The sequence below is a fragment of the Mustela putorius genome, unplaced genomic scaffold, assembly GCF_011764305.1.
Source record: "Mustela putorius furo isolate JIRA1106 unplaced genomic scaffold, ASM1176430v1.1 tig00003949_pilon_pilon_pilon, whole genome shotgun sequence".
In the NCBI taxonomy this organism is placed as follows: Eukaryota; Metazoa; Chordata; class Mammalia; order Carnivora; family Mustelidae; genus Mustela; species Mustela putorius.
The window spans coordinates 4,521,351-4,540,429 of record NW_025422093.1 but is presented as its reverse complement, the minus strand read 5'-3'; the positions used below and the strand labels follow the sequence as shown (position 1 = coordinate 4,540,429).

Genomic DNA, 19,079 nt, shown 5'->3' with positions numbered 1-19,079 from the left:
CTCCCCTTTCTGTTTTGTCTCTCTTTGCTGGGCACTACTGCCACTTCCTTCTCACTCAGGGGTTTCTGCCACCTCTTTGGGGCAATACTCTGTTTCTCTGGCTCATGCTCCCGGTATGGTACCCAAGCTACCACATTTGATGGCAATGTGGAAGCGAATGCCTAGCTCCCTATCATGGATAAATTTCTGTTGTTTAAGTCACCAAGTCTGTGGTACTTTGTTATGACAACCCTAGCAAACTAGTACACTCCCCTTTGGAGCTGATCTATATTAAAATGGCACCTGGTTGGTAGGCTCTCCTAGGAACAGATATCACATTCTATCCTGGGTCACTTCTCCCCACAGACCACCAAGGCTTGTTACTCCTAAGTCAATTGCATCATGCTGCATTCTGACGCAACCTGTCATATACAGATATGGCTGGTGGGTCTATCCTATAAGATCTGCAGACATGCTTGGGCATGTTTCAATTTAAATAGGATACTCAAGCTACAATGACATTACTGGATGGGAAAATGAGCTTGTGATAGGAAGAAGCAATTGGAAACAGGAGAAACAAAAAGATCTAACAAAGACTTACCGAGTGTGAATGTCTATTGTTAACCACACAAAACGGTTATGTATGTTATTCTATCAGTTAATTTATTCATTTAAAAATATTGATTGAGTGTCCATGACATGCAAGCTATTCTGTGAGGAGCCAGGGCTGCAGTGGTGAACAAAAAAGACATGTCCTTCTTCTGGAGGTAGCTTCTTAAGCCTTAAGAAGAGATAGGAAGATATGGAAAACAAAACAGATGATTATAATACCAGAAGATGAAGATTCTAACAGAAGAATTCTAGCATGCCCCGAGGAGACAGAGGAAGGATTATGTATTAGTCCACTAGAGCTGACACAGCAAAACACCACAGACCAAGTGGCTTATACAACAGAAATTTATTTTCTTAGTTCTGGAGACTAAAAGGTCAAGATAGAGGCTGACAGAATTGGTTTTCTCTTAAGGCTTCTCTCTCCTTGGATATCTTCTCACTGTGTCCTCACATGGGCTTTTCCCTGGTGTCTCTTCCTTTTCTTATAAGAAGCCTAGTCTTACTGGGTTTGGACCACACTTTTATGACCTCATTTAACGTTCATAATCTCTCTAGAGGCCCCATCTCCAAACAGAGTCACATTGAGGATTGGGGCTCCAAAATATGAATTTTGGAAAAACACAATTCAGTCCAAAACAGATTAGCTTTTCAGAAAGAAGTCTTATTCAAAGTACGATCATAAGTTTGCATGAAAATAGCCAGGTATAGGATGTGGGGAAAGTGTGCTTCAAACATCAGGTAAAGCATAGTTGAAGACCAGGGCACAAGAAAGAATATAGCAAGTTAGGGAATGAATGGTAGTTTTTGTTTTGTTTTTGAAGATTTTATTTATTTATTTGTCAGAGAGAGAGAGAGTACAAGCAGGGGAGAGGCTGGTAGAGGTAGAGGAAGAAGCAGGCTCCCCACTGAGCAAGAAGCCCAATGGAGGGCTTGATCTCAGGACCCTAAGATCATGACCTGAGCCAAAGGCAACTGCTTAACTGAGTGAGCCACTCACGCATCCTGGGAATGAAAGGTAGTTTGCCCATTGAATCTAGAGAAGTAAGCAGACAACCTGGGAAGACCTGGGAAATCACGATAGAACTGGGAATTGATCTTAGGGCAATAAGAAGACAACGGCTGTAAGCAGGAGAGTGGCATAATCAAATTTGCCTTGATGATTTTGGCTCTAGTGGGGAGAGTGAACAGAAAAGTGGCAACACTGTAGACAGGAAGACAACTCTTAGGAATCTGTTAATGATGAAATAGCCAAGGTGGTCGTGGGAATGGAGAGATATACGCAGAACTGAGAAACCCTCAGAATGTAGAATTGATGGGACTTGCTAATGGACTAGAAAAGGAGGAATAAACTGAGGTTAGTGCTTAGGTTTCTGAGTTGGGCAAATGGGTGGGAAGCTGGTGCCATGCCCTAAGACAGGGAACAAAGAAACAGATGGTCGGGGGCGGGGAGAATGGTGAGCTCAGTTTTCAATATATTGAGTTTTAGATGTGTGAGTCATACAAGTAAGGATGTTCACAGCCTTATCAGCTAGTTATTTCAATTCCTGCTTTAGAGATGAGATTAAAAAAGCAAAATTTAAGTTTTAAGAGGTTAAAAAAGTGGGATGGACACCCAGGTTTATCTGACTCCAAAGTTAGGTTTTTTCTACTATAGTCTACAGAATTTTATCCCAAACTCTAAGAGTTGGATCTATTTAGGAGTTCAGAATTTTCTAACTTTTCAAAGCTAGTATGTATGGTGCTTTTACTCCATGTAATAGACCAGAGACTGAGGCAGTAAATCAAGATAAAAAGATGCATTAACAAATCTTCAATGAATCGCGTAAACATAACACCAAGCGGGATAAAGAAGGATTAAATAGTATCATGATAGCTGAGGAGAGGTTTTGTCACCAAATGAGTAATACAAAAACTTTTTGTTTTCAAGGTGTACTAGATTTTGGAATTGTGGACAAAGGTGCACATTCCAGGGTAATGCAAAGGCATGAAAGTCAATGGAATGGAATTTCCAGAAGTGGTGGTTAATGATGTCAAACGTTACTGATAGATGAAGGGCATACATTGAAAAAAGGTCATTAGATGTGGTGATCAAAAAATTAATAGAGACATCTTCAGGAGCATACACTCTACTAGGATGAAGTTTTGAGAGCACAGGTCAGCTTTTAAAGAGTTAAATGGTAAGACGAACTACCCATCAATAGAATGGTTAAAATGGTAAAGACAAAAAATGCAAAGTATCGACAGCAATTTAAAGCAAATGACATTTTCATTCACTGCCAGTGTTAATGTAAACTGGCATAAGCCTTTTGGAAAACTGGCAATGTCTACTAACACTGAACACGTGCATCACACATGACCCAGCAATTCTAGTCCTCAATACTTGCTTAGCAGCCATGCATGCATACGTGCTCCAAAATACATGGAGAAGAATGTTCATATTTTATTTTGTAGTAGTGGTAAGTACATGGGCCCTTATTATATTCTAAATGCATCAGTTACAGATAAATAAAAAGTGCCAAGCATGGATTACTAATGACATTTGCTCACGAACCAAGGATTATAATTCATTCAAATCTGTACTGTGGTCCCCAAGAAAAGGGAGAAGTCTACGTTGTTAATGAGAATGGTCTGTGAGGATGCACTTCTCCTTTGGAACACACTGATGATCAAAGCAAAGGAAGAGGTAGCGCTATGAGAGTTAACCTTGAGGTGAAAGCCATGTGACTGCATGTACAGTGGAGAGAGAGTTTGGGCCCCTGCTACCGCTCTGCCAGGCCAGGCCTGGATTGCTCTCTCCAGATGTCTTTTACAGACTCCTATCTTCCTTAAGACATTTTTCTTCTGTGATTTTATACTACATGCAGGAAAATGCAATTTGTAACTAATAAGTTCAATGAAATTCCCCATTTGATTTAATCTAGTCTGGGTTGGTTTCTGCTAGTTGCCAAAGAAAGAGGACCCACAAAAAGAGGTGGCATAAGATTCTTGGTTATTAAGTCATGAGTTGTTATTCTTTGTTTACTTTAAAGGCTTATTATTAATGACTATATGAAGAAAGTATAGTTAATATCTTATCTAGAGCCATTTAATTTTTTATTTTATTTTTTAATTTTTTTTAAAGCTTTTATTTATTTGACAGAGAGAGCAAGCACAAGGTGGGGGAGCAGCAGGCAGCGGGAGAGGGAGAAGCAGCGAGCCAAACACAGGGCTCCATCCCAGGACCCTGATTTGAGCCAAAGGCAGACACTTAACCAACTGAGCCACCCAGATGCTCTTTTACCCATTGATTTTAAAAGACAGTTCAATCCATGATTAAGAATAGACTGGGAGCGTGGACAACTGGCCAATTCTCTTCTGCAAGCAAATGTCATGGAAAAAAAAAAAAAGAGCCAGGATTTATCTAGATTAAAAGCAAATTAAGAGAATTAAGAGATATAACCATCATGAGCAAGGTGTGAACTTTGATTGAATCTTGACTTGGTGCAATTTTGGCACTTTGGGGACAGTTGGGGAACTCTATCATATAGGCCGATGTTAAGGAACTGATGATACTTCCATATGTACAACTAAGGCATTATAGTAAATCATAGTAAAGTACCGAAAATGCTCTTATTTTTTTTAGAGATGAATACTAAAGTAATTAGAAGGAAGTGATATATTGCTTATAATTTAAAAAATTTTAGCAAACAAATAGATGGAGGAAATATGGTAAAATGTTAACTACTAAAGACAGGGTTTTGGGTATTTGGGTGTTCATTATACTATTATAATTTTTGATATATTTGAAATTTTTCATATGAGGTATACAAAGTACACCTATGCAAAAAAGGCTTTAGTGGTTTATACAATTATAAAATATACTTCTATAAAACACAGCCAATAATTACAATTTAATTGAGTAGTAGTTGCTCTGTGATCATTGAAGAATTCAAGAGAGTTCTGCAAATTATTTCAACATTGTGACCAAAAATTCTCCTATTGGTTTATTTCCCCAGTTACTTTTCTCCCTTCCCCCAAAAACTAAACAGAAAAAAAATAATGTGATGAATATGGTATTCAAGCCAGGTAAGAGTCAATCAGAATTGTGCAGGTTTTAGAACTGGCGAGAGAGAATTCAGCACAGAAAAACCTAAGTGTCTGGCCAAGGCTGAAGACTGGCCAGCCTCCATCTATGCTGTGAAAATTCTCTGGCCACAGTCCCAAGGTCTTCACATCTGAGGTTGCATCATTCTTCCCACGGTTGCTTCTGGACTGAATGTCAACAGCATATGATGTAAACACATCAGGATAGAAAGTATATTTGTCATATTTCTTTTTTTTTGTCATATTTCTTTTTCTTTCTCTCTTTTCCTCCTTTCCTCCCTCCCTCCCTCCCTTCCTTCCTCTCTCTCTCTCTCTTTTTAAATTTTATTTATTTATTTGACAAATACAGATCACAAGTAGGCAGAGAGAGAGAAAGAGAGAGAGGAGGAAGCAGGCTCCCTGCTGAGCAGAGAGCCCAATGGGGGGCTCGATCCCAGGACCCTGAGATCATGACCTGAGCTGAAGGCAGCGGCTTAACCCACTGAGCCACCCAGGCGCCCCTCTCTCTTTCTTTCCTCCTTTCTTTCTTTTCTCCTCTTCCTCTTCCTCCTCCTGCTTTTTCTTCTTCTTTCTCTCACTCTCTTTCTTTCTCCCTTACTTCCTCTCTCCCTCCCCATCCCCCCCCCCTTTACTTTTTGTTTGTTTTGGAATCCTTTGCCTACAAGGGTTTAAAAGAAAACTTCCCAGAGGGTTTTCCAGTTCCCTGAAGGGTGGGGAAAGTATAAAGACATGGAAAAGACCAACTCAGAGGTAAAGAGTACAGTGAAAGTGAGTGGTAAAATATTCAATTAATAAATTGAATGTTTTCTCTGTGCTACTTTGCTATGACCCCTCCTTCCCTGAAGCCCTCACATGGCTTCCCAGGATTGTCAGCGAGAGCTGTTGGGTACTAATGCTGCTCAGGTAGAATGGTGGCAGGAAGCATGGTCACAGAGGGACTAAACAGATTAACAATGGCCTTGTGAATCTTGACAACTTCAGAAAATATTTTGCGAGAGGAAGCTGGAGGCAAATCTCTTCTAAAAACACAAGGAAGAATAATCTCTAAACTTCTGCCCTACGACTTCAATCATTTCTTCTGTACCATCCCATTTCAAACTCTCATCTAGATTTACTTAAGAGTAACCAAGCCCTATCATCTTCCAACATCTCAGGATTCCCGTGATCCCTTTCCAATATGTGACCCACTCTGTTTGAAACAAAGTCCAGGTGGATCAGCATTTTCCAGCAAAGGGTCAGAGCAAGAGGTAGAACTGGAATGAGGTCTGTGTAATCAGGGGTGGGAACTATAATGGTTGAAGAGGATTTAATTAGAGATGCCTCAGTGTTCTGAAGTTAAAAAAAAAAAGTTAAAAAAATATGTTTTGTTAAAAAAAAATATGGGGGAATGCACCTGGCTTGCTCAGTCAGTAGAGCATATGACTCTTGAACTCGGGGTTGTAAGTTCAAGCCCCACATTGGGTGTAGAGCTTACTTTAAAAGGAAAAACAAAAATCTTAAAATATATATATATGTGGAAAGGGTTTCCCTCATGCCAGACCTACCACAAATAAGCAGGGAAGTTATTTTTTCTAGAAGGAAATGAAGCAGCTCTACTGATGCAACAGCTGATACATGGTCAAAGGACATTTCAGGATTTGGGAGAGCTCTCCTCTGCTCCCTTGTTTGACAAACACTAACCTAATACAAAGTTGCTTGAATCATTGCCTTTTTGCCTTTATTTGACTGACTTTTCCCAGGTGTCAACTTACTGGGTAAGAAACCCGCCCTGAAATTCTACTTTCTTGGCCTCTCCTCTGTTGAACTTTGTTGAATAGAATGCCTGACTCCTGCCTAACTTGGCTCTCTTCATCCTGGCTCCTGCTGAAGCAACTGGACAGCTTGGCTCAGATTCCAAGGAGTTAGGGCCTGTGACCTCACGGCTGCCCTCCCCCTCCCTCACAGGGCCTGTTCCTGCCCAGTCTGGTTTGTGAATAGTTCTTGGCAAATACCCCGGAGGAGAATAGAGCCACTAACAATAGCAACTCCCTTTTTAGCTTCAATCTCTTGGTACTCAGGACTGTGAATTTAGGAAAACCCAAAATAACCTATGTAATTACAGTGGGTTACCCTAACAGTCTATTTCTGTTATTACCACATTCGATGTCACTCCAGCAGATATTTAGCTGCTTGTAGTGGAAAGAATACTGGGCTTATGGCCAGACAGACCTAGATTTCAAACCTAGTTCAGCTACTTACCAATTTTATGACATTGGGCAAGTCACTAATTTGAGCCTGTTGGAATTAAATGAGCAAGCCTTCATGTAGGTACTTGGACCCCTGCAAAGTGTTACACAAAGTTAAACCATTGCTATTGGGAAATGGGGATAGAAAAGTTTTAGGAAGAAGAAACTTAAATCTTCAAGAAGCACTGTAATCAGCTTGAAGTGAGATAGTGTTTATCCTGTTCTCAACATCATGCTCATTCGTAAAAACAACAACTAAAACTATAGTCTCCATTTAAAGGTAAAGGCAGTCCAGTCCTTTTTTATTTTTACTTTTTGAAAAAGATTTTATTTATTTGTGAGTGAGCAAGAGATTGAGAGAGAGAGAAAGCATGAGCAAGGAGAGGGAGAAGCAGGACACCCCCCGCCCCCTACCCCCCACCATTGAGCAGGTAGCGATATGCAGGGCTCAATCCCAGGACTGGGAGACCATGACTAGAGCCAAAGGCAGAGGCTTTTTACCACCTGAGCCACCCAAATGCCCCTTTAAAGATTTATTTATTTATTTGTGTGTGTGTGAGAGAGTGGGGGGTGGGGGCAGAGAGAGAGGGAGAGAGAATCCTGGATCAGACTTGCTGCAGAGCTTGGAGCCTGACCTGGGTCTTAACTCTAAGCCCGAGACCATGACCTGAACCTAAACTTGGATGCTTAATGGACTGAGCCACCCAGGCACCCTTGCAGTTCAAGGAAGTGTTACTTTTTGTTCATGATGAATTTGTAAAAGGGAAGGATTTGGCGGTTTCTTTCAAGGCAAGAAACGATGAAGCAGGAAGATGAGTCCTTATATAGAATAAGCAGAGGAAAGAGGGTTATTACCCACTTACAGGCCAACTATGCCAGTTTACACTGGTTTTCTCTGAAATGCAGCTATTGTTTTCATCACTTAAATTTTTATTTTATTTTTTAAGATTTTATTTATTTATTTGATAGAGAGAGACACAGAGAGAGAGGGAACACAAGCATGGAGAGGGAGAGAGGGAGAAGCAGGACTCTTGTGGAGCAGGGAGCCGGATATGGAGCTTGATCCCAGGAACCTGGGATCATGACCTGAGCCAAAGAAAAATGCTTAACAACTGAGCCATGCAGGCACCCCAGAATTTTATTTTATATATAGTGAAAAGGGTTGGTCCTTCAGACTTAGATGTATTTTTGCCTCATATCACTCTCGTGCATACATAAAAATGTAAACATAAATGAAAGAAAGTTGGTTAAAGGTTTTTTCTATGGCAATGCAACTTTATCACAACTGCCACCTGGCATCAATGACTATAAGATCACCTGATCTCAGACATGGTAAAAATAGGGAAAATCACAACAGGCAGTGCCTACATACTTGCCACCCTGCTTGGATACAGCAAGTGATGGTCTCAGGAGATAAATGAGCTTTTCCCAAAAGGCAAAGATGCTGTCCATGTGTCTGAAGGGATATAAAGTTACAAATAGTCAAAAACAGCCAGTGGAGCTTCTGGTGCAGCTATTTCCCAAATTTCAAGGAATCAGCTTGGATAGCTCTAAAGTCTTTGTAGGCCTGTGACCCTTTCCTTTGATGACATGGCCATGTCCAGCATGCTTTTCATAGCCTTTGGCTTGTTGGGCCAACAGAGTGACAGCAAGTGGCAGAAACTAGGGCTGGTGGATGCAATGTCTGTGTCACCATTTGGATATGGTTGTATACATCCATCATGTTCTCTCTTTTACTGATTTGACTGAAGTTTCTCTCAAACACTGGTGAGTACTTGAACAAATCATACTCTCCTTCCTTGTCCAGCTGTCACTGAAGTTTATTAAACCTGTCCACTGCACAGCCAGCCGCTGGAAATTCACTAGTGCAGTGGCATGGATTTACAACCCATGTTTACAGTTTGTCTACTCACCTAGAAGGGGTCTATAATAGTTTTGTTGTTGTTTGGCTTATAACAAATTATCCCAAATGCGTGGCTTATAGCAACACCCATTCATTATCTCACAATTTTCATCGGTCGGTAGTCTGGGCATGACTTCAATGAGTTCTCTGCCCAGAATCTGACAAGGATGCAGTCAAGGTGTATGCCTGGGCTCCGACCTCACCTGAAGCTTGGGGTCCTCTTTTAAGATCACATGGCTCTTAAATTCATTTCCTTGAAGCCATGGAACACATGGTGCTTCTCTCCCAGCTCCTTATTTGTACCCTTTACGACATAAATCGCAATTATTTTTTGTCAGCGAATTCCTTGACAAAAGGAATTCCTAGCAGAGTGGTTTAGCACATAACTGCTAACTTAATAAAGTATTCTATTTGGCTATTTGTAACACCTATTACTTCTATTACTTCTGTACACCTATTACTTTCTTAACTAGTATGCTATCATCTAGAGGGCAGAGCCCTTTATCATTCTTTTGTCTCCCTCCAGGGGGAAGTCTAGTCCAGCGAAAAAAATTAGATGCAAGAATAAAGGTGGGAACGGGAGAGCAAGGGAAGACGTGGCAAAGCAGAGGGACTTGAGAAAAGTCGTACGGAAGAAAATGAGAGAGGCCAAAAGCTAAGACAGCCATCTTATTTAAATTTCAAAAAGGCTGTCCACCCCCGACGTGACGTCAGAGAAGGCGTCAAGAAGCTAAAGATACGCCTCTCGCGAGAGGAAAGACCGCCCATGCCCCGCCTCCCCTGAGCCCCACCCACTCCTCCCGCTCCCCACTCCCACCTTGAACCAGCCACGTGTGACGTCAAGACGCGTGCGTGGCCGCGGCGCAGGGGGCGGGCCCGTGGCGCGCCACCGGAGGAGGAAGTGGTGCTGTTGTTGCTCCCTCTGCGCCCAGTGCTGGCTCCCGGGGCGCGGAGAGGGGCAGCTGTCGCCACCGCTGCGTCGCCCCCTCTACTACTCTTTCCCTCCATGTGCCCCTGCGCCGTTGCTCCCCTTCCTCAGGCCGCCGCTTACCCCGGGGTCTATGGAAGTAATGGAAGGACCCCTCAACCTGGTGAGTAGCCCACAGAGGGTCGTGTCCGCGCTAGGGAGCTTTTGCTTCAGGGGTGCTGTTGTGTCTCCGGCGTGCTGCAGATCCTCCAGGCCGGCGGGGGTGGTCCTGAGGGGAAAAGGGGGAGAGCAGGCGTGGTCCCCAGCGGCTCCGCGCAAGCAGCCCCAGACGTTGCCCCCTTCAGTATCCCGGGAAGCTATCAGGTCCCACTTCCCGCCGCCCTGGGGCTCTCCCAGTCGCAGTGCGGTGAGCGAGGGGCTTCCACCAGCGGGGAAAGCCACCTCCTCTTCAGACTGGAGGAAATGCCTCCAAGCGCCACGTAACCACCTCCCTGCAGCCTGGAGGGGCACTGAAGCCGGCAGGGCAGCAGTGGTATGTAGCACGGTTTAACTTCCAACACATAGGGTCCGAAGTCTGAGCCTCCTTTTACTTTGGAGAGTTGGTGGAATAGCCCCTATTTTTCCCCCCATTTTTCCCTCCACGCATTTCTCACCTACATTCAGATGCATTAACTGAGAATCTCCCCTCTCTAAGTAAGTTAGAGACAGCTGGGGGGGGGGTGGACAGGACCGCCCCTGTTTTTAGCTCCGTTTCATCACTTTAGACATCATGAAAATTCGGCAGTGTTTGTGCTTCTCAGGAAAAGCGTACATAGGCTATTTAGTTATTTATGTTTTTAGGCATTTCAGATGTTCCATTAAAACAGCAGCGAGCAACACGGGTTCTTTTCTGAGTGACTGCTGCATCTTTTGGTTTCCTAGAGCGTACCTATTTTGGATACTGAAGTCAGATTACTTAAGGTTGTAGACAGGGGGAACTTTTGGAGTCACACGTTTGCAGTTCATTTGCTGAATGGTGGGCGATGGTGGTATTGGAGAAAGGGAGGTATGGAGAATTAGTTTCTGAGGTTGGAACTCTGAACCCTAGGCTGCATTTAAACCATTCTGTAGAGAAGCAGTCGAGCTTGGTGGTTTTAGTATAGATTCTGAAGCTAGACTGTTTGGATTTCAGTTCTGCCCTCTGTTGCTTAACAGTTCTCTGACCTTGGGCAAATTAGTTGACCTTACCCTGTTTCTGGTTTGTTGTGAGGATTAAAGGAGTAAAGAGGTGTAAACGGCTTAGAACAGCACCTTGTACCTAGTACAATGTAAGAGTTAGCTGTTACAGTAGCCAGACCATAAGCTCTTAATTTAAAAACTCATTTGTGGGGCGCCTGGGTGGCTCAGTGGGCTAAAGCCTCTGCCTTCGGCTCAGGTCATGAGCTGGGGGTCCTGGGATCGAGCCCCACATCAGGCTCTCTGCTCAGCAGGAATTTTGCTTCCCCCTCCCCCAACTCCCGCCCCCTTGCCTGCCTCTCTGCCTACTTGTGATCTCTGTCTGTCAAATTTAAAACAAACAAACAAACAAACAAACAAAAAAACCCCAAAAAAACTTCAGTAAAAACTCATTTGTAAAATGAATGCTTGGACTTGATGCGCTTGAAAAGCCTAGGATTCTAGGATCTATAGGTAATGTTCCCAAATGACTGGTGCCAGGTTAGCTGCTCTGAGAAGCACCTCCTAGTTTTAAGTTGAGCCTACTCCCATTAGTTAAGAGTTGTTTACACTTAAAAGGAATTGGATGAGATTGGTGAGTTTTTTTAAAAACCAGGGATACATCTTGCACTTTTCTGTATTTAAAGTGATGAATAGTTTAAGTGAAATATAATAAATGGCTCAGTACTAAAACTTCACGGGAATATTATTAGAAATAACCAGCAGTTTACAGAGTGCTTCAGAGTTCAAGTGTCCTTGCAAAATGACCATTGGTTCAGTTCCAGTTTGCTTCACTTTATTTGGCTACAGGCTGCAGCATAACTCCAGCCAGCGGCCGCACTCGTGTGTGGGCGCTTGCTTATAAGAAGACTGGAGCTGGGTGACAGTTGAAGATGGAGCAGCAGAATCACCAGTTTAGGAGAAATTAGTTAAATGGGGACAGTAGTATTATCTTTCTATAGAGGAGAATTTTGGCAAGAACCTTGTCGAGCAAGCTAGCATAATTCCATTATCCAGCCGTAAGATGTTAATGTGGATAAGTATCAGAGCATTTGAGATTTGAAAGATCTGAGTTGGAAGATAACAGATGAACAGAGATTAACATTTACTTGAATCATTTTAACTGCTAAATGCTAGTGAGAGGCCTCTGACTTTGTCACTCAATTTTAAAAGATAGGTTTTTTTTTTTTTTTAGATTACCACTTTTTTTTTATGTCAGCAGTTAACCAACTTAGTATCCAGTAGACTAAACGTGAGAAATAGTTCTCAGTGCTGTGATTTAATGAGTGCCTGTGAAAATCCCAGTAGTTTATATAGGATTTTTCCGTTTCCTTTTTTCTTTTTTTTAAAAGATTTTATTTATTTATTTGATAGAGATCACAAGTAGGCAGAGAGGCAGGTAGAGAGGGAGAGAGGGAAGCAGGCTCCCCGCTGAGCAGGGAGCCCGATGTGGGACTTGATCTGAGGACCCTGAGATCATAACCTGAGCCGAAGGCAGAGGCTTAACCTACTGAGCCACCCAGGTGTCCTATAAAGGATTTTTCTAATGACATTATAGTATAGTCTAGATTTGTTGTATAAGGACGTATTGTAGTACCTAGATTTATAATTATTTGTCCTCAGAGTATCGTTGGTATTTAGGAAGAACTGGTTCCAGTTTTACATAAAAATAAGCCTAGACTGATAGAAATAAAGTAATTACTTAGATAGTGGGTCACAAATTACTTTAATAATCATGACCTTTTCTAACAGTAGTTCTGAATTAATGTACAATACTCACCATTTTCATTCATTGTGAGCTTTGTATATATTGGACTGTGGATTCTATGTCATCTAGTGCTTTTGCTTTAGTATGGATTCTTTTATGTCAGGTTTGCAGTAAGGGCCTTATGTCCTTACTTCCTGGAAGTAGATATTTTAAAATACAGGAGACTGGTCCTAGAATAGTCATTTTAATATATAATACAGATACTGTGTTCTAGTTCTCTGGTTTTTGAAATTGGTTAAAAGAAAAACTAAATCCAATATCCATTGTTGGGTGCAGAGGAATAACTAGTCTTTGGACTGAACAAGTTTGGTTTCATCAGTTTTTTTCTTTTTGTCAATCTTTAATATAGAAAAATTATAGCTTATGAAGTTAACTTAGTGTATATTTAGGCATTTCTTTCCGTTTAATTTTGTCATAGTGAGTGCTGGTAGCAAACATCAGAACTTGTGTGAGATAATTTGTAGTTCTTTGATTTGTTTACTGCCTATTTGGGAAGTGATGTCAGACCTTAATTTACACATGACTGTTGCTCATGCTTTGTTTACCTACTCTGCAAACTCTAAGGACAGGGTCCATGTGACTGTGTGGCCGCAGTTGTATGGGTTTGGCTCTATTAAGTGCTGAGAATGTTTTGTTGAGTAACTGAGCTTCCCTCTGGAGTGGTCATTCCTCCTGTAAGACAAGGAATCAGATATCATGGTCCAGAGAACAGCCTTGCGCATACCAGGAGCCTTTATAATTATCCCATCTTACTTAATGGTGACAGTAAAATGTTTAAGGTAAAAAACAGCCTGTTTTGAACTACTTTCTTGTTGCCCTAAAAAATTTTAAGTAAAGTTCATCCTCACAGCTATGTTGGGCTCACTGGAAGAACTCTGGGGAAAGGTAGTAGAGCGCGAAGACTTACCCCAAAATTACTAAGTGCTAGCGTTGGCATCTGGCACTTTACATATATAGTTGACCTTGAACAATGTAGGGATTAGGGGTGCCGGCCTCCTGTGTGGTCAAAAACTCCATGTATAACTTTTGACTCCCCATATACTTTTTTATGATGTATACTGTCAATTTTTATTTATGAGTGTACTACCTTAACCGTAAGTTTCTGTATGTTCCTTTATTATTTTTCATGTTTTCCGTATATTCAATAATAATCATAAGTAATTTTTTAAAACGTTTATTTATGGGGTGCCTGGGTGGCTCAGTGGGTTAAGGCCTCTGCCTTTGGCTCAGGTCATGATCCCAGATTCCTGGGATTGAGCCTCCCATGGGGCTCTCTGCTCAGTGGGGAGCCTGCTTCCCCCTGCCTTCTCTCTCTCCCTGCCTTGCTGCCTACTTGTGATCTCTGTCAGATGAATAAATAAAATCTTTTTAAAAAAAATAGAAGGTTTTCTTAATTTGGGGGGTGGGGGAGGGACAGTGGAAGAGGGAGAGAGACTCTCAGGCAGACTCTGCTGAACACAGAGCCTGATGTGGGACTCAGTCCAACGACCCTGAGATCATGACCCTAGCTGAAATCAAGAGTCCAGTGTTGAACCAGCTGAGTCACCCAGGCGCCTTCCCCCCGCATAAAGAATATTATTAATAAATGAGAACATAATTTAAAAATGCCTCTATTATTTTACCAGTATTTACATAAACTTAAATATTTGTTTCCATGACCCTAATAGTCTTACTTATTTAATGTTTCAAGTTTTTATTTAAATTCTAGTTAACATACAGTGTAATACTAGTTTCAGGAGTAGAATTTAGTAATTTGTCACATGTAACACCCAGTGCTCAGTCACAAGTACCCTTAATACTTGTCACCCATTTAGTTTAAACCCCCTGCCCCACCTACCCTTCAGCAACTCTATTTGTTTTCTGTAGTTAAGAATCTTCTTATGGTTTGCTTCTCTCCCTCCCTCTCTCTTTTTTTTCTTTCCCTTATGTTCATCTGTTTTTTTTTTTTTTTTTTCAAATTCCACATATGAGTGAAACCATATATTTGTCTTTGACTTCATTTAGCATGATACTCTCCAGTTCCATCCACTACATTGCAAGTGGCAAGATTTCATTCTTTTTGATGACTAATATTCCATTGTAAATATGTACCACATCTTCTCTATCCATTCACTGGTTGATGGACATTTGGGCTCTCTCCATAATTTGGCTATTGTGATAATGTTGCTATAAATATTGGGATGCACATGTTCCTTTGAATCACTGTTTTTGTATCCTTTGGATAAATTCCTAGTAGTGCAATTGCTGGGTCATAGGGTAGTTTTATTTTTAACTTTTTGAGGAGCCTCTATACTGTTTTCCAGAGTGGCTGCACCAGTTCGCATTCCCACCAATAGTGTAAGAGGATTCCCCTTTCTCCTCATCCTCACCAGTAACTGTTGTTTCCTGACTTGTTAATTTTAACCATTCTGATGTGAGGTGATATCTCATTGTAGTTTTGATTTGTATTTCCCTGATAATGAGTGATGTTGAGCATTTTTTCATGTGTCTGCTGGCCATCTGGATGTCTTCTTTGGAAGAATGTCTATTCATATCTTCTGCATACTTCTTAACTGGGTTATTTGTTTTTGGGATGTTGATTTTGATAAGTTCTTTATAGATTTTGGACTAACCCTTCCTCAGATCATTTGCAGATATCTTCTCCCATTCTGAGGGTTGTCTTTTAGTTTTGTTGATGGTTTCCTTGAAGTCCCAGTAGTTCATATTTGCTTTTGTTTCCCTTGCCTCTGGAGATGTATCTAGTAAGAAGTTGCTATGACTAATGTTAGAGGGGTTCTCCTCTAGGATTTTGATAGTTTTTTATGTCACATTTAGGTCTTCCATCCATTTTGAATTTATTTTTGTGTATGGTGTAAGGAAGTGATCCAGTTTCATTCTTTTGCATGTTGCTGTCCAGTTTTCCCAACTCCCTAAAGATTTAACTACTCCTAGCCTACTGTTGACTGGAAGTCTTTTTTTTTTTTTTTTTTTTAATTTTATTTATTTATCAGAGAGAGAGAGGGGAAGAGAGAGAGCACAGGCAGACAGAATGGCAGGCAGAGGCAGAGGGAGAAGCAGGCTCCCTGCTGAGCAAAGAGCCCGATATGGGACGCTGGGATCATGACCTGAGCTGAAGGCAGCTGCTTTACCAACTGAGCCACCCAGGTGTCCCTGTTGACTGGAAGTCTTAACCAATAACATAAACAGTTGATTAGCACATATTTTGTATATATATTATGTACCATTTTCTTATAATAAACTAGAGAAAAAATACTAAAATCATAAGGAATGTACTTTGCGATACTACACTGTATTTACTGAAAAAAAATCCAGGTATAAGTGGACCTGTGCAGTTTGAACCACTGTTGTTCAAGGGTCAACTGTATTATTTATCTTCTTAGTAGCTGTATATTTCGCCATTTTACAGACGAAGATACTGAAATGCAGAGTAAATGGTGATAGTAGGATTTGAAAGCAAGATTCTCATTAAAATAGTGATCTTAGTATTAGATCAGTGTTTGCCCATTTGGTTTTTTTATTTTTATTTTTTTAATATTTTATTTATTTATTTGACAGAGAGATCACAAGTAGGCAGAGAGGCAGGCAGAGAGAGGGGGGAAAGCAGGCTCCCCACTGAGCAGAGAGCCCGATGCGATAACAGGCTTGGTCCCAGGACCCTCAGACCATGAACTGAGCCGAAGGCAGAGGCTTGAGTGCCTTGGGTGCCACTCATTTGTTTTGACTGATCTGCAGTGAGATTTTTATGTAATGACCAGGACACATATACATATGCCTGTATTACTGCAGAGCTGCCACATTATGCATATGCCTCTTGAAATTGTGGGAAATACAGGGGCTTCCAAAACAAAACTCTAATATTCACTATTGCAATATTTTTAAAAAACGAACGTTTGCTATTACTGTGTAATACTTCATATTAGGTTTTTAAAGCTCTAATATTTCCTATTAGAGCTTAAATATTTACTGTAATATTTACTACTAGGTTTTTTAAATGCTGGTTTTGACCCACTAAATTGATTTCACAACTTACTGGGGGTAAGTATCCTATAGTTTGTCTTCACAGATGGTGGCAGTTCTGAAGTAAGCTACACTGGAAATGAAGTAGCAAAAAAGATGCAGCAGAGCTGCATGTGGGAGAAATTGATCATTAGAGTTAAAACCAAAAACAGGTCTTGGACTTCTCTAACACTTGAGCAGTTATCTTTAGTTACATTACGTTAGTTTGATGGGTCAGTTCAGTACTTTACTGTTAGGAGGTACTACTTTTCTGTGGGAGACTTACAGTGAATTTATTGGGGAAGGGAGGAGAGTGAATGTGGCTTCTCTTTTGCTCTCTATTGAAGACCCTGCCACAAGGTTCAGAAGGACATTACATTTTTCTCTACCTTTTTAGTATTGTGTTTGTTATGGTGTTCTCTTCCTGTCATCTTTATGTACAGCTTTCCCCAAGGACACAGAAATAAATACATGAAAAGTAATAGAAAGTAAAACTCTTTTCCTTTGGGAAAAAAAAGACAATATTGAGTCTATTTTTAAAGCAGTATGTGGAAGTAGGAAGTACTTCTTGGTGGGGGCAGTCACTAAATAATTTAGTTGTAGTTAGGATTTTCACTGGTTGCAGGTGATGAAAGCCACTTAAGATTAGCAAATGCCAAAAGAGATAATTTATTGAAAGGGATAGTGTATTGGAATCAAAAGAATGGTGCAGGAAGGCCAGAGCTACAATGTAGGTGGGTCTAAGAAGGGGGACCTGAGGCTCAAAGTTAATCAGATTCTCCCTCTGCCTCTTCAGGCTTGACTGCTTTACTTCTCTCCGCAGACTTACATTATTTGATTAATTCCTGAATATCACATTAGTTAAAACCACTTAAAACTTTCTTGACAGATGCTCTGTTCCTAAGCTTGAAAATCTAGTGGAAGAGATTCTTTATGTGTCCAGAGGACAAGGTAATATAAGATCATGGCAACTTCATAAGAGTCCTGTTGATTACCTAGAAAGAAGAGCAGTTCACACACAGAAGGAGTTGTGTGTGAAGTTATTTGTGAAGCGTTAGCTGTTTCTAACAAAGATTCAGCAAGGGAGGAATTTGTACAGGACACACAGTAAGACATTACTAAATCTGGAGCTCTTTTACTTTTTATAAATGTTTTAGAACATTTGTAGTATTGGGCTTTCATTTGTATTGAAGACAGAATAGGAACATTTCTGGTTAAAATGCCCAGGAGATTGGTTGTTGGATGAAATAGTGAATGAAGTGCACCAAGGACCAATTCTTTCTTTGTATATATGTATATACATATGTATAGTTATTTTTAGATTTTGATGCAGAGTTTTATTCTGATATTTTTTTGAAATACAGTAATGTTCTGTCAGCATTTACCAGTCTCCCATCCTTCTGTGCAACTTAGCATTCATTCCCTTATCCAGCTAACCAACAACTCTGAGTAATTATTGTCTCCTGAGGTACTGTTCTGGACCTCAAGGATTCAACAGTGAAGAGCACAAGGTCCCAGTTGTTACAATCTTTGTCCCGTATCTTCAGCTTTCATCTGTTGCATCCTCATTCCATATTTTCTTTAATATCTAAAGCATAGTTACTTTAAGTTCCTCAATATTAATTCCAGCATATGGACTGTCCCTGGGTTTGTTTCCGTTGTCTCTCTCATCATTACCAGTCACTTTTTCCTGATTCACATGCTTAGTAAGTTTATTGTATGTCATGCTTTGTGATGTGTTGTCGAGACTGAAATAGGAGTCTTCCTATAAAGAGTATTTCATGCTGGTTGGCAGTTAAAATACTGGCACATCACCATGATCTAGTCTAAACTTGGTTTTTAGGCTTTGTTAGGGTGCGCCCATTTTAGTTTTACCCTTAATGGCCTAGAGTGGGATCCTTAATCCATAGCGCTGACAGAACTGAAAGCCCTGGTGTTCACCAAGGTTACTGTAGTCTGTCCAGCCTAAACGGCAACCTGTCTCCCCAACGCTGCGTGGCTTCTGAAATGTCTGTGCAGCGTCTGCTAGGTCTCCTGGAGTTATACCTTGTGCATATGCAGTTTAGGCATGGGCTAAAGACCTGAAAGGATTTTTTTAATGCCTGTTCTTAGGTTGTCTTCTTCACTGCAGTTCCCTCCAATCCTGGACCCTCCTCAAATTCCAGTCTTTTGACTCTTGTCCTCATTCCACCTTCCCAGTTAGATACTGCCTTCTGCTTAGGTTTTATTTTTCTGCGCTATGTTTTGGAAAGTGATCTCAGGAAGCAAGCCAGGTGAATGTAGGTCTCACCGTGTGCTTATCCTTTTCTTGAAAATGTGGCCTTCTGTTAACTTTTTTGTTCAGTGTCTGTAAACTGTTGTTTTTATATATTGTAGTCAGCTTTGTAATTG

General features: G+C 41.0%; 2 protein-coding genes across 2 annotated transcripts in view; one reads left to right on the top strand and one right to left on the bottom strand.

Moving 5' to 3' along the window:
* Positions 1–6,526, bottom strand: part of LOC123389120 (28S ribosomal protein S18c, mitochondrial-like) — a 36,912-nt gene extending 30,386 nt beyond the window's left edge. Inside the window, exon 1 of the mRNA XM_045069899.1 lies at positions 6,426–6,526. Within this exon, the coding sequence (XP_044925834.1) occupies positions 6,426–6,526 (101 nt within the window). The remainder of the gene's footprint in view (positions 1–6,425) is intronic.
* Positions 6,527–9,636: 3,110 nt separating this feature from the next.
* NRBF2 (nuclear receptor binding factor 2) overlaps positions 9,637–19,079 on the top strand; it is a 35,956-nt gene continuing 26,513 nt past the window's right edge. The window contains exon 1 of the mRNA XM_004765692.3: positions 9,637–9,893. Coding sequence (XP_004765749.1) covers positions 9,864–9,893 — 30 coding nt within the window. The 5' untranslated portion in view covers positions 9,637–9,863. The remainder of the gene's footprint in view (positions 9,894–19,079) is intronic.